At 44.1% G+C, this 15,599-nt stretch overlaps 1 protein-coding gene across 4 annotated transcripts in view; it reads left to right on the top strand.

The window, feature by feature from the left end:
- The window catches only part of ZNF704 (zinc finger protein 704), a 69,068-nt gene that overhangs the window by 39,037 nt on the left and 14,432 nt on the right, over positions 1-15,599 (top strand). For all 4 annotated transcript variants that reach the window (XM_070747973.1, XM_070747974.1, XM_070747976.1 and 1 more), the window contains exons 3-6: positions 2,606-2,709; positions 8,491-8,723; positions 10,148-10,248; positions 13,454-13,715. In XM_070747973.1, the coding sequence (XP_070604074.1) occupies positions 2,606-2,709; positions 8,491-8,723; positions 10,148-10,248; positions 13,454-13,715 (700 nt within the window). The remainder of the gene's footprint in view (positions 1-2,605; positions 2,710-8,490; positions 8,724-10,147; positions 10,249-13,453; positions 13,716-15,599) is intronic.

Below are 15,599 nucleotides of genomic sequence, written 5' to 3'. Positions count from 1 at the left end.
TTAAATTATACAGTTAAATACAGCTTTATAGGATTTTGGTTTCAAACTCTTTGCATCTGCCATCCATTTTACATATTTTTTAAAGGACTTTAATAGATCCATATTAATCTCTGCTATTCCCACAGAATCCCTATACTTGTCTCTGTAGCAGTCTTATGCATGAAAAGCATAAGAAAAATGCTGAGGCTATTTGTTGCAATGCCACATGGCTGAATTATAGACATAGTGGATTTTACTATATCCATTAACGTGAATAGCACTGCTAGAAACAAAGGTGGCATCATAGATAGTGTACTTTAAATAAGGCACAGTTTTTTCCTTGATTTCATGAGCAATTCATATAAAATGTGTTTTTGTAAAAAAAAATAATCTATGACATATTGCAGTTCTTCAGCAAAGAACAGAAATGAAAACAAAATTTATAACCTTTTGCCTCTCCTGTCTACTGCTTGGTTTCAGGAACTGGTTATTCCACTGTATGGTTATAAACTGAAAATACAACTACCGTAATCCATATAATCCATAGTTCTGCTGCTCACAATAGTACAAAATTGTTGCCAAATACATGTCACAGTTTGAGACAGAGAATCTTTGGAGGTATTGCTATGCTGCCTTATACAGTTTTGAAACACATGTTGAAAGTTATTACAGTGAGCAAATACTATCCCTTGAACAGATACTGGGCCAACTTGTTCTTTTGCTTGAAGCTTTTAAATAGAATAGAATAGAATAGAATAGAATAGAATTTTATTGGCCAAGTGTGATTGGACACACAAGGAATTTGTCTTGGTGCATATGCTCTCAGTGTACATAAAATAAAATATACATTTGTCAAGATTCATGTGGTACGACACTTAATGATTGTCATAGGGGTCAAATAAGCAATGAAGAAGCAATATTAATAAAAATCTTAGGATATAAGCAACAAGTTACAGTCATACAGTCAACATGGGAGGAAATGGGTGATAGGAATGATGAGAAAAACTAGTAGCATAGAAGTGCAGATTTAGTAGAAAGTCTGACAGTGTTGAGGGAATTAAAGAGCAACTAGACACTCCATGCCCCAATTGGGACATCATTTCAGAGTTATTTCTTTATCTAAACCAGTGTTTCTCAATTATTTTTTGTTACGCCTCCCCCCAGGAAGAAGTAAACATTTCGTGAGCACGCCCCCCCAAACTCTCCGCCGGGATGATTGTTTACATTATTCAGCATATTTTTGCTGAAAAAATTCAAGCAGCTTATCTGTGTGATTGGAGTATAATGTGTTTAAGTGACACATTAATTTATTTGGCTTCATGCTGTCAGCGACCAACATTTTTAGACCCAGTAAACATACCGGTCTTTCTTCGCCTCCCACCATAATCATAGCGAAGCTAAGCGCTACATACACTTCATCATATTTCCTCATCTTAGCTTTCAGGAGATTTATGTTTGTCTCATTATCTCCGTCTCTCCTTCTTTCTTTTCATCCCTGTTAAATATTTTTCCATGGGGTCTTTTAAGGATTTGTTATCTGCACTTCATATCTCCTGCTCTGTGTTATTCGGTGCAAAAAACCACTACTCCCTGTGGCAAAAAAACCCACAGTCCCCGGAATCATGTCCCGTCCGTCCCCCCCGACATCACTCCATGACACACACCCCCAGGGAGGCCCGCCCTACTATTTGAGAAACACTGAATTCTAAACAGAAAAATAGAATGACGAATGGCGGGCAAAAAATAGTGGGAGCAGGAGTGTCTGACTTCCTGCTAGCTTTTTCATTGAGTTTCCTTATGGGAATCTGGCAGGAAACATTGTAAATTCTCTTCCTTTCCCTTCCCCAGGAAGCAGGTAAGCAGCTGCTGCTGGATGGGGGAAGAAGTGAGAGATTGCAAGAGTGGCTGGGAAATTGTTCCAGAAGACAGAAAATTAAGATCATGTAACCACAGCAGTAGAGAGACCCAGTAACATTGAAGCAGCCATAACTTTCCCAACTTTCATTCCCTTGGGAGTTGTGGTCTCAGATTTTGGACATATTCTGTAAGCTAGTCCATTTCAAAAATGTTGCCCTGTGATGCACTGTTTCATCCAGTTAAAGGTCATGACAGTGAAAATTTTATTACAATTCTTCGACTTAATAACAGTTTGTTTATGTTAGTATGTCTCGGTATGAAACTTCAACGCACATTAAGCAGCGGTGTTCTGGTGTAGGCAATGTGGGTTAGCCAGACAATGACTCAGACTTAGTAGCAATCCCATGGTCATGAGATTGAAAATCAGATGCTTGGCAACTGATCCCTATTTATGACAATTGCACAGTCCTGAAGTAATGTTACCACCTTTTGCGACCTTCTGACAAGCAAAATCAATGGGAAAGCCAGATTCACTTAACAACCATGTTACTAATTTAACAACTCAAGTGATTCACTTAACAAATGTGGCAAGAAAAGTCATAAAATGGGGCAAAACATATATGACACTTAGCAATAGAAAGTTTGGGGTCAATTATGGTTGTAAGTCGAGGACTACCTGTAATATGTAGATTAGAATTTGGAATATTAATGGCACATTGCTTCCTAAACCCTTTTTCATTTGTTCTGGTCTCTAATCATTTTGTTTCAGAAAATCTTCAGAAGAAGTGGACATGGATAAGGTCACCGCAGCTATGGTTCTAACTACTTTATCCACCAGCCCTTTGGTTCGCAGCCCACCAATCCGTCCTAATGGTGAGCATGTTTTCAGGAAAGATTGTGAAAGAAAGGCTTGGGGAAAAGATATACCTAGCTTCATTTTCCCTTCTGATTGCCCAATAGGAAGACCAACCACCAGTCATTCTCTCTAATGTGGGGTGGGGTGAAGTTAGTGATTGTGAGCAGATGTTTATACTAGAACAGGGGTGTCAAACTCAAGGTCCGTGGGGTGGATGCAGTCCGCAGGATGCTTAAATCTGGCTCACCGGCCAACCTGGAAATAATAAAGAATTGGCCTGCTGTGTCCCTGGCAGCCAAAATAGGCCGTGGGGCTGCGTGTGGCTCCCCGCACTCTATTTTCAGCCTGGATGGCCTCCTGCGGTGCTCTGATGGACAAAATGGGGCAGAGGGGGGCATGTGCGGCTCCATGTGCTCCATTTTGGCCAACAGTGCTGCAGGAGGCTGTCCAGACTGAAACTGGGGCAGCCATGGGTGGCCCCCAGTGGCCCATTTTGATCGGCAAAGTGCCGCAGGAGGCATCCGATATGTTTCTCCCCACCACCCTCTCCCAAGAACTACAATGCTGATTTTGCCCACAAAGAAATCCAGAGTGACACCCCTGGACTAGAGGATTTATCCACTTGTTTAATTTTCCAACTAACAGAATGAAGATGTGGAAGCTTTCATAGCGTGAAGCAGATGTCAGTACCTTCCTGTTCAGTTCTTCTACTGAGCACAATCCCTTTTTTGTGCTAATGATTTGTCAGTTAGGTTATTTCTGACCTTAGGTCTAAGGACATGATGGGGAACCCATGCATATGTGCCCAAAGTGGCACACTGAGCCAAATAGCCTGGCACCCGTTCCTCTTCCGGGTTTCTGGTGTACATGCGCACCCGACATCAGCTGGCCTTTGTGGGTGTGGCAGTGCTGAAAACTGGAAGACCTGGTCTTCTATTTTCCTACGTGAACATGCATGTCAACCAGCTGATCATCATGCATGCATGCATGCCAGAAACCTGCAACATTAGCTGGCTGGCGTGCATGTGCCCTGGGCAGTTCCTCCCCCAATTGCGGCCCAGATGAGTTTGCACATGCGTGCGAAGTGACCACGTGAATGCACACACATGCTCTCTTTTCGGCATTCAGTACTGAAAATGTTTACCATCACTGATCTAAGGCATTTGTCAGGCCGAAAACTATCATGTGGAGTTAGAGTTTGGCCTGCCTCAGTAGATTAGTATTTTATTTATTTATTATTTGGATTTGTATGCCGCCCCTCTCCGAAAACTCGGGGCGGCTCACAACAAGTGAAAAGACAATCCAATACATGATCCAATTAATTAAAATATTATAAATTTAAGAAAAACCCCTATACTAACATACACACACACAAGCATACCATATATAAATTCAACGTGCCCAGGGGAAGATGTTTAGTTCCCCCATGCCTGATGGCAAAGGTGGGTTTTGAGGAGTTTATGGAAGGCAGGAAGAGTAGGGGCAGTTCTGATCTCCGGGGGGAGTTGGTTCCAGAGAGCCGGTGCCGCCACAGAGAAGGCTCTCCCCCTGGGGCCCGCCAACCGACATTGTTTAGTTGACGGGACCCGGAGGAGGCCCACTCTGTGGGACCTAATCGGTCGCTGGGATTCGTGCGGCAGAAGGCGGTCTCGGAGATATTCTGGTCCAGTGCCATGAAGGGCTTTAAAGGTCATAACCAACACTTTGAATTGTGACCGGAAACTGATCGGCAGCCAATGCAGACTGCGGAGTGATGGTGAAACATGGGCATACCTGGGTAAGCCCATGACTGCTCTCGCAGCTGCATTCTGCACGATCTGAAGTTTCCGAACACTTTTCAAAGGTAGCCCCATGTAGAGAGCATTACAGTAGTCGAACCTCGAGGTGATGAGGGCATGAGTGACTGTGAGCAATGAGTCCCGGTCCAGGTAGGGCCGCAACTGGTGCACCAGGCGAACCTGGGCAAACGCCCCCCTCGCCACAGCTGAAAGATGGTTCTCTAATGTGAGCTGTGGATCGAGGAGGACGCCCAAGTTGCGGACCCTCTCTGAGGGGGTCAGTAATTCCCCCCCCAGGGTAATGGACGGACAGATGGGATTGTCCTTGGGAGGCAAAACCCACAGCCACTCCGTCTTATCCGGGTTGAGCTTGAGTCTGTTGACACCCATCCAGGCCCCAACAGCCTCCAGGCACCGGCACATCACTTCCACTGCTTCGTTGACTGGGCATGGGGTGGAGATGTAAAGCTGGGTATCATCGGCATATTGATGATACCTCACCCCATGTCCTTGGATGATCTCACCCAGCGGTTTCATGTAGATGTTAAATAGCAAGGGGGAGAGGACCGACCCCTGAGGTACTCCACAAGGGAGAGACCTCGGAGTCGACCTCTGACCCCCCACTAACACCGACTGCGACCGGCCAGAGAGGTAGGAGGAGAACCACTGAAGCACAGTGCCTCCCACCCCCAACCCCTCCAACCGGTGCAGAAGGATACCATGGTCGATGGTATCTAAAGCCGCTGAGAGATCGAGGAGCACCAGGACAGAGGATAAACCCCTGTCCCGGGCCCGCCAGAGATCATCCATCAACGCGACCAAAGCGGTTTCCGTGCTGTAACCGGGCCTGAAGCCCGACTGCTGGGGACCTAGATAATCGGCTTCTTCCAAGGACCGCTGGAGCTGGAGTGCCACCACCTTCTCAACAACCTTCCCCATGAAGGGAAGGTTGGAGACTGGACGATAGTTGTTGAGTACGGCTGGGTCCAGGGAAGGCTTCTTGAGGAGGGGGCGCACAAGCGCTTCTTTATAGAGTGGTGGAAAAACTCCCCTCCCCAAGGAAGCGTTGGTAATCTCCTGGGCCCAGCTCCGTGTCACCTCCCTGCTGGCCGAGACCAACCAGGAGGGACACGGATCCAGTAGACAGGTGGCGGAACTCACAGCTCCAATGGCCTTGTCCACTTCATCAGGTGTCACCAGATCAAACTCTTCCCAGACAGGTGGACAAGTACGTGCCCCAGTCACCTCGACTGACTCATTGTCAGTCGACTCTGTTTTACAATTGGAGTCGAGGTCGGCCCGGATCTGAGCGACTTTATCAGCTAAAAACGTGTTAAACTCCTCGGCACTACTCTGCAAGGGCTCCCCAACTCCCCCCTGGTTAAGAAGGGAGCGGGTCACCCTAAACAGAGCGGCCGGGCGGGATTCCGCTGATGCAATCAAGGCGGCATGGTACGCGCATCTTGCCGCCTTGAGCGCCACTTTGTAAGTCTTAATAAAGGCTCTTACAAGTGTTCGATCAGATTCAGACCTGCTCTTCCTCCATCGCTTCTCTAGACGTCTCTTTTGGCGTTTCAACTCCCGGAGCTCCTCGTTGAACCATGGGGCTCTACGGGGTCTAGCGCCACGGAGAGGTCGCAAAGGCGCAATCCGTTCGAGAGCCTCCGCAGCAGCCGTATTCCAGGCCTCCGCAAGAGACTCCGCCGAACTGTGGATGAGTGCCTCTGGAATAACCCCAAGCGCCGTCTGAAAGCCCTCTGGGTCCATCAGGCGTCTGGGGCGGAACATCTTCATTGGTTCCGCCTCCCTGCGGGGAAGGATTGGAGCCAGGAAGTCAAGCCGTAGTAGAAAATGGTCTGACCATGGCAAAGGCACTGCTTCTAAGCCCCTTAGTCTCAGACCATTACTCAATTGCTCGGAAAGGAATACCATGTCAGGTGCGTGCCCCCCCTCATGAGTCGGACCCCGTACTACTTGAGTCAGGTCCATGGCTGTCATGGTGGCCATGAACTCCTGTGCCAACCCAGAGGTTTCGCCGAGTGACGGCAGGTTGAAGTCCCCCAAGACAATAAGTCTGGGAAACTCCACCGCCAACCCGGCTACTTCCTCGAGTAGCACAGGCAGGGCTTTTGACACGCAGCTGGGAGGCAGGTACGTGAGAAATAAGCCCACCTGAACCCCTAAGTCCAACTTCATCAAGAGTGACTCGCAACCCGCAATTTCCGGAGCAATGAGTCCACGTAGGCAAAGGCTCTCCCTGGCTATAATAGCCACTCCTCCCCCCCTTCCCTGGGGTCGAGGTTGGTGCCATATATGAAACCCAGCTGGGCAAATTTCAGAGAGAGGAACACCTCCCTCTGGGCCCAGCCAGGTTTCAGTAATACATGCCAGGTCGGCCTCCTCATCCAGGATCAGAGCCCGGATGAGGAGAGCTTTATTGACCACCGACCTGGCATTAAGCAGCAGCAGCCTGAGTCCAGGGCCAGAGTTACACTCATCACCAGTACCCAAGATTGGGCTCACAGAGCCGGAACAAGGGACCGTTATTAAGCAACGGTCTCTCGTTCCCCTGGAACGGCTAACTCTGTGACCCCCGCCATATCTGCCTCTCCCCAGCAACACAGGGATATTCCGGCCCTCTGCCACCCCAGAGATCAATGCCCCTTCCTCTCCTGTCTCCCGAGCGTCAGGTGGGCCAAATCTATCACTCATACTACTGTCGCTCCTCCCATCCATACCATACTCCCACCCACCCCAACCATCACACTCATACCAATCATTCATTCCATGCACAACATTGAATCTGCTCCAATCATCCATTAATTAGAGAACCCCCCCAATGTTAAAAAAGGATTAAATTAATAATAGATAAAAATGCTGATAAAATATGATAAAGTATTACGGGAATTGGGAGGGGTGGTTGCATGAGAGGGAAAGTTACTAACCACAACAAATTCCTTTCTTAGAGTCCAAGGTCATCTTTTGTTCTGCATCAATAGATGTAAGGAGGTGGTCGTTGAAATCCATGCATTCGGACTGGTCCTTGTGATGAACTTGTGGGTGTGGGAATGGGATGAACCTTAACGTGGGTGGAGAACTGGAAGCAAGTTAGTATGGGGATTGGCAACGGCGTGGCCAACATGGCTCTGTTAATAAATCGAACCTTGGATGAGAGAATTGGATTGGAATCTGATTTATTTCCCAGATGCTATTTGGGGCGTTGACGGCATTACTTTGAATGATAGAGCATGTTTTGAGATGTAGTTTGGCTGACAGATTACAGGCACTGGTTGAATAGGAGACAATAAAAACAGTGATAGTGCTGGCACGAAGTGACCAAGCAATCTAGTTTACCAACCAGAAGGTGGCTTCTCTTTTTGGATACCATGCTGCTCTTGTGTGACTGATGTATAATACCTGCTTCATACTTTCCTCTTTCCAAAATAGGTTCTTCATCTCAGACCATGATCCCCTGCTTATTTGAGTTATCATTATCACAACTACCTTGAGCTGTCACTTTAGTGTTCTTATTAAGGTCAGCAAGGGGACTATATAGTTTGTTTATGCAGTTTAGAAGCCCCAGTAAATATAGACCCATGTTTACTCCTGGGAAATCTGTATGGTGTGTTTGTGTATGTGTTTGTGTGTGTGTTTGTTTGTGCGTGTGTGTTTGTGTTTTATGTGTGTGTGTGTGTCTGTGTCTGTTTCTCTCTCTCTCTCTCTCTCTGTGTGAGAGAGACAGAGAGAGAGAGAGAGAGAAGTACTTCTTATATTTTAGTACTTAATAATTTCCCTTTCAATTCATTCTGTGTAATCTAGATGGGCCAGCACTCTTCATAAATACATGTTTTTAGTACTATTTCCCAATTCTCTTACTAAAATAGTTTATTTATGTACAGCATTGATTAAATTAATTTACTTCCCATCTTGTTTTGAAGTGACTCTGGGTGACTTATACCATTAAACGCATTAATATCTAACATTGTAGTTATCTTTTTTTATGCTGTTGTTAATTTATAGAATCCTTAAATGGATCCTGGAAAGAAGGAGGATTTGTGCCTTCCAGTACCAGTAGCAGTGGGTATTGGAGCTGGAGTGCTCCAAGTGACCAATCAAACCCATCCACTCCATCACCTCCCCTCTCTGCTGACAGCTTCAAACCATTTCGATTACCATCTCAAACTGATGATGGCATTGATGAGGCTGAATCTAGCAGTCTTCTTTTTGATGAACCCATTCCTAGGAAAAGGAAGGTAAGCCTAATACTGAACATGTCAATACAGTGATCCCCCGATTATCGCGAGGGTTCCGTTCCAAGACCCCTCGCGATAATCGATTTTTCGGGATGTAGTGGTGCGGAAGTAAAAACACCATCTGCGCATGCGCGCCCCTTTTTCCATGGCCGCACATGCGCAGATGGTGGAGTTTGCGTGTGGGCGGCGGGGAAGACCCAGGGAAGGTTCCTTCGGCCGCCCAACAGCTGATCTGCTCCGCAGCGCGGCAGCAGCGAGGAGCCGAAGATGGGGTTTCCCCGTTGCCCAGGCAACGGGGAAACCCCATCTTCGGCTCCTCGCTGCTGTCGCACTGCGGAGCAGATCAGCTGTTGGGCGGCCGAAGGAACCTTCCCTGGGTCTTCCCGCCGCCCAGGCAAAGGGGAAACCCCAAGATCGCTTGCCGCTTGCCTGTTCACCCGCCCGCCCGGCTGCTCACTTGCCCGTTCACCCGCCCGGCCGCTCCGCTTGCCCGTTCGCCCGCCCGGCTGCTCGCTTGCCCGGTCACCCGCCCGGACAGCCGCTCCGCTTGCCCGTTCACCCGCCCGCCCGGCTGCTCGCTTGCCGCTCGAGAGCAAGAGGGGGAGAGATAGAGAAAGAGAGAGAAGGAAAGAAAGAGATGAGAGAGGGAGGAAGAGAGTGTGAGAGAGGAAGAAGCAAGATAGAGAAAGAGAGAGAAAAAGAAAGATGAGAAAGGAAGGGAGTGACGTCATCGGGTGGAAAAATCGCGATATAGCGTTTCACAAAGATCGAGATCGCGAAACTCGGGGGATCACTGTATTCCTTTATAGTGCTATACCTGTTTTCTCAACCTTGGCAGCTTTAATTAAGATGAGTGGGCTTCAATTCCCAGAATTCTCCAGTGATATTATATGAACAGATACCTGTGTTTACTTATGAAATACTCCATCATATATCATTTTTATCAAAAGTCAGATGTTTATTTGTTTCACTTTGCCTTTATTTACTCTTCAAAGTTTAAAATAAGTAATCTTTGTCTGAAAAATCCTGGAGTTGTACAGATAAATTGCTAGTAGATGAAATATTAGGAAATTCCTGTCTGTGTGATTATATTGTACTAAAGTCAGCTACTACTTGTCATTCTAATACGGAAACAGAGTGAAGTCATTTCAGTGTTCCAAATTAGCTTGCAAGATTATTGATCAAAAGATCAATATTATATAGTTCTGTTTATGAATTGTGAATTTAAATTGCACTTGGGTGAACGTTTCTCAAAAGTAAATCCCCCTAAGTTCCGTAGGCCTATCTCATTAAATGTATGTGTACTTGAAACATTGATTTTAATTTACTTTACTTTAGTATTAATATAAGTAGAATAATTTGAAATCCATGTTTGTTAAATGAACGTACTATGTACAGATTGTGTTCCCTCTTTAACTTCCCAGAACTCCATGAAAGTAATGTTTAAATGCCTTTGGAAAAACTGTGGAAAGGTACTAAGCACTGCTGTTGGCATTCAGAAACACATCCGGACTATTCATCTTGGGTGAGAGCACTACAGTTCTTTTTATTTGTGAAACAACCTTTATCCCAATGCTAGCATTACTTTGAAGCCAGTTCACTAAGATTTATAACCAAATGAGCTTGTTTATAATCTAGCTATTACTGGTGGTAATCTCCTTATTTCTTTTTCAGTATCAATACAGGGGTTTGCATATAACACTGATGTTTGTTTTATCCGTCCTTTGAGCCAGGGGAAATGAATCGGCAAGAATTCGGTTTCATATAAGCAAACTCCTTGCTTTTTATTATGTATAATTTGTTTCCATGCTAGCCAATGACAAATCTTAGATTGTTTCCTAGATTTGCTAAATAAAGTAGAATTTATTTTAAGACACAGTTTCCAATGCATGTGTAAGAATCAAAACAACATTTTTCCTAACATGAAACAGAGCGCTGATTTCTTTTTCCTGTTTGGCCACTCCAAAGCATGTATCCCAGCGGCTGCTTAGATCCCATGGAGTTGGCCTTTACCTAGCAGGGCCTAGGGGAAAGGCCTTCTCTGTGGCAGCTCCGGTTGTTTGGAATCAACTTCCCCCAGAGATTCGCACTGTCCCACTCCCCTGGCCTTTCAAAAGGTGTTAAAAACACACGTTGAGTGTTGACACTCTACTCCAGCTGATTGTATGACTGTGAATGGGATGAATGTGGTTGAATGGTCTTAAATATCTGGGTTTTTTAAGATTTGGGTTTCATGGTTGGTATTTTATAATTTCTCTATTTTGTATTGTTGTAAGCTGCCCTGAATCCACTGGAGAAGGGCAGCCTAGAAATCTAAATAAGTAAGTAAGTAAGTCAGTAAATAAATAAAGCAGGAACAGTCAAAAACTACAAACCAGCAACTTTAGGTTCATTTCATTGTGTGCCAATGAAGTTAGAAATTATTATATACCGAAGCTACTGAATCAATAACACAAATTTGATAAAATCCGAAGTTTTAGGAACATTTGGGGAATTTTTTTAGGAAAACAGAAACACACCATATTTTTGGAGCATTTTTCCCTCCTAAAAGAGACTGAAAATTTGGGCGTGTCTTATACTCAAAATGTAGCTTTTTTGAAGCTTTTTTTTTTTTTTGCCCTAAGGAGACGCTAATGATCTTCCCTGGCTCTTCCCGGCTTGCAGGATTTTTTCATTCCTACTCCCTTTGGAGAAGATTTTTTTCCAGCCCTAAGTTTTTGTAGGCTTGTTTTCATCGCTACTCCCTCCCAAAAAGTTTTTTTTTCAGTCCTAACAAGGTGCTAGCAATCCTCCTGAGTTGCAGGATTTTTTCATCCCTACTCCCTCCGAATAAGTTTTTCCCCCAGCCCTAAATCTTTGCAAACTTGTTTTCATTGCTACTCTATATGAAAAAGGTTTTTTTCAGCCTTAACCAGAAGATAAAATAATGTGCTAAAGCTGGCCAGACTAAGGACGCTAGCCAGATGAATACCTGGTAGGCAGATTCCCCCCCCCCCTATTTTTCTCTCCAAAAACTAAGGTGCGTCTTATACTCCCGTGCATCTTATACAGTGATACCTCGTCTTACAAACACCTCATCATACAAACTTTTCGAGATACAAACCCGGGGTTTAAGATTTTTTTGCCTCTTCTTACAAACTATTTTCACCTTACAAACCCACCGCCGCCGCTGGGATGCCCCGCCTCCGGACTTCTGTTGCCAGCAACGCACCCATTTTTGCGCTGCTGGGATTCTCCTGAGGCTCCCCTTCATTGGGAACCCCACCTCCAGACTTCCGTTGCCAGCGAAGCACCCGTTTTTGCGATGCTGGGATTCCCCTGCTGGGATTCCCTGCAGCATCGCAAAAACACAGAAGTCTGGAGGTGGGGTTTCCCATGGAGAGGAGCCTCAGGGGAATCCCAGCAGCGCAAAAACGGGCGCTTCGGCTGGCAAAAGGGTTGAATTTTGGGCTTGAACGCATTAATCGCTTTTCCATTGATTCCTATTGGAAACATTGTTTTGTCTTACAAACTTTTCACCTTAAGAACCTCGTCCCGGAACCAATTAAGTTTGTAAGACAAGGTATCACTGTACTTTGAAAAATATAGTAGTTTCTCGGAAAAAAATATTCTGCTATTTGTGGAGATAACATCTGAATGACTTATGACTGCAACAAGTTGCTGCAGATCTTTGGTTAATGTGTTTAGCCTTATCTCTCCTCCTTCTGTATGGTCATGATAAACTTAGGCAATTTTGCTTCAGTTTTAGATTCACAGTTGTTTCAGTTAGGCCCAACCAATTGTGGTAAATCCTAACTATAGTTTGTTTAAGCCAATTTCCTTAAGATGAATTCAGATTATTTCAGTAAAATATATGTTTTGAATACAATTCTAAAAACTGGACAATATTCTTTTTCTTAAAAAAAGAATAAAATACTTCTTAAAAAATAGAACAAAACCTTCCATTTTCCTCTCCGCAGCAACACCAATAAAAAAGCAAGGACTAACGTGAACCCAAAAGATATTTAATATTTAAAAGTGCTCCTATCAATCACAATAGGAATAATTAAAAATTAAACTCACTCAACTATGCTGTCATTTTGCGTGATATATTTTTCCCATTGATTCAAATCTGCATTTAATATTTTTTTTTAATAAAATAGTGAGTGGGTGGGAAAGGTGAATTGAATCTCACTCATTGCATAATCTAGGTACATTTATATGCTTTTTCTTTCTCTCAAATTTTCTCCTTTGTCTCATCAAATTGCTGTGAGAATAAAGGGAAAGAACATGTGGAAGGTTTTGAAGGAAATGCCAGATATAGATATAATGAATAAATGAATTAAAAGTCTCTGTCTACTTTAAATAAATTATGTTTTCACCAGCCTAATTTATAAAATGTGAAAAATAAAATTAAGTCTTTTTTATTTCAACATTTTTGAAAGTAGTATATTGTGTGCACATGAAATATAAGAATATTAACTGATCAGTGGATCTGAAGAGATAAAGTCTTTTCTATGTAACTGTGTATATATATATATCTTCCCAGTGTCCTATGTATAGAAATGCTAGTGCAAATATTTCCCCAGCGAGCACTTAAATATATTAATTAAAATCTATATTATTGGTTTTAATGGTTAAAATATTAAATAATTATGGGTTTTTTTGCATCAACTCATATTAATATATTGGAACTTGCTATTGTACTGAATTTGATACAGTATTAATAACTTCTGGCTGTCATTCTTTAGACGTGTAGGAGAATCTGACTACAGTGATGGAGAGGAAGATTTTTACTACACAGAGATACGTCTCAACACTGACTCAGTAGCAGATGGATTGAATAGTTTATCTCCAGTTTCACCCTCTCTAGCATCTCTTCCTTCTTTTCCATCCCAAGATGGGAACAGAAGTGAACTGTCATGTGCCAAAACAGATGCTAAAGGGATGACGCCTCTAAGCCGTTCAGCTCCTACCAACCTCTACCTCATTCACTCTGACCATGCTTACCAGGTGGATATTTTATTTGATTGCTTTTTGTTTATTTTAGTATACTATCCATAAATTACACTGATTCAGTAGTAATAAAGTGGAATAGAGCTGTGATTGACTTGTGGTTACATTTAGGATTTTGTTTTTTTGCATCCCACCTTCTTTTTCTCTTTCTTGCTGCAAAGTTCTTGGGAAATCGTTTAAAGTAGGTATCTGAAATTGCTGAACTATTTTTACATTATGATTATTTATTTATTTATTTTATCTTACAATGGATATATGTTTATCCCAGGCATGTTTAAATTCAGTTACTGTGGATTTACCAACCACGTCTCCTGGAAGTTTGTTCCAAGGATCTACTACTCTTTCAGTGAAATAATATTTTCTCACGTTGCTTTTGATCTTTCCCCCAGCTAACTTCAGATTGTGTTCACTTTCCTATTAAAAACACTTCCCTCCTGAACCTTATTTAACCCTTTAACATATTTAAATGTTTGGATCATGTCCCCCCTTTTCCTTCTGTCCTCCAGACTATACAGATTGAGTTCATTAAGTCTTTCCTGATACGTTTTATGCTTAAGACCTTCCACCATTCTTGTAGCCCGTCTTTGGACACGTTCAATTTTGTCAATATCTTTTTGTAGGTGAGGTCTCCAGAACCGAACACAGTACAGTAATACCTCATGATACAAACTTAATTGGTGCAAGGAGGAGGTTCGTATGACGAAAGGTTCGTAAGACGAAACTTTGTTTCCCATAGGAAACAATGTAAAGTCAATTAATCCGTGCAACCAAAAAACCCCCGCAAAAAAACGGCTTTCGGCGACTGCTGGGAAGCCGCGCGGCTATTTTAAAAGGTGACAGCCGGCCTGGGGGGCTTCCCAGCAGGGTGCTGGGAAGCCCCCCAGGCCGGCTGCGACCTTTTAAAACAACCGCGCCGCTTCCCAGCTGTCTCCTGGAGCCGAACGCCAAAGCCAAACTTCCGCGTTCGGCTTCAGGAGACAGCTGGGAAGCGGCGCGGCTGTTTTAAAAGGTCGCAGCCGGCCTGGGGGGCTTCCCAGCACCCCCCCGAACCCCAAACCCGGGTTTGGGGGGGGTGCTGGGAAGCCCCCCACGCCGGCTGTCACCTTTTAAAACAGCCGCGCGGCTTCCCAGCTGTCTCCCGAAGCCGAACGCCAAAGCCGAACTTCCGCGTTCGGCTTCGGGAGACAGCTGGGAAGCCGCGCGGCTGTTTTAAAAGGTCGCAGCCGGCCTGGGGGGCTTCCCAGCACCCCCCCGAACCCCGAACCTGGGTTCGGGGGGGTTCTGTGAAGCCCCCCAGGCCCGCTGTCACCTTTTAAAACAGCCGCGCGGCTTCCCAGCAGTCGCCGAAAGCCGGTTTTTTGCGCGGGTTTTTTGGTTGCACGGATTAATTGACTTTACATTGTTTCCTATGGGAAACAATGTTTTGTCTTACGAACCTTTCGTCTTACGAACCTCCTCCTTGCACCAATTAAGTTTGTATCATGAGGTATTACTGTATTCTAAACCACCTGCCAATATTTTAAAAAGTTAGTTTCAACTCTAGATCATTTGTTGCATACATTGAAATAGCGATCTTTATAAAAATGAATAAAATGTTTCAATTATCTCTTATAAAGGAAAACTATTCTTTATAAATGAACTGAAAGCTACTTATAAAGGTTCTGAATATTTGTTATATATATATATATATATATATATATATATATACACATATACATATACATATACATATACATATACATATATATATATGTCACATGTTTAAGCTGAATTTGAAAATTAAGGTAGACTAGGATAGATCTATTTCGGCCTTATTTTGGCCTCATCAGCTAGCCATACCCATATATATATATGTAGATTGTTCTGAGTTCGGGTTTTGCC

Source organism: Erythrolamprus reginae, chromosome 3, assembly GCF_031021105.1.
Source record: "Erythrolamprus reginae isolate rEryReg1 chromosome 3, rEryReg1.hap1, whole genome shotgun sequence".
Classification (NCBI taxonomy): domain Eukaryota; kingdom Metazoa; phylum Chordata; class Lepidosauria; order Squamata; family Dipsadidae; genus Erythrolamprus; species Erythrolamprus reginae.
Note: the sequence above shows the minus strand (reverse complement) of the source record. Positions and strands in the feature narration are given on the sequence as shown.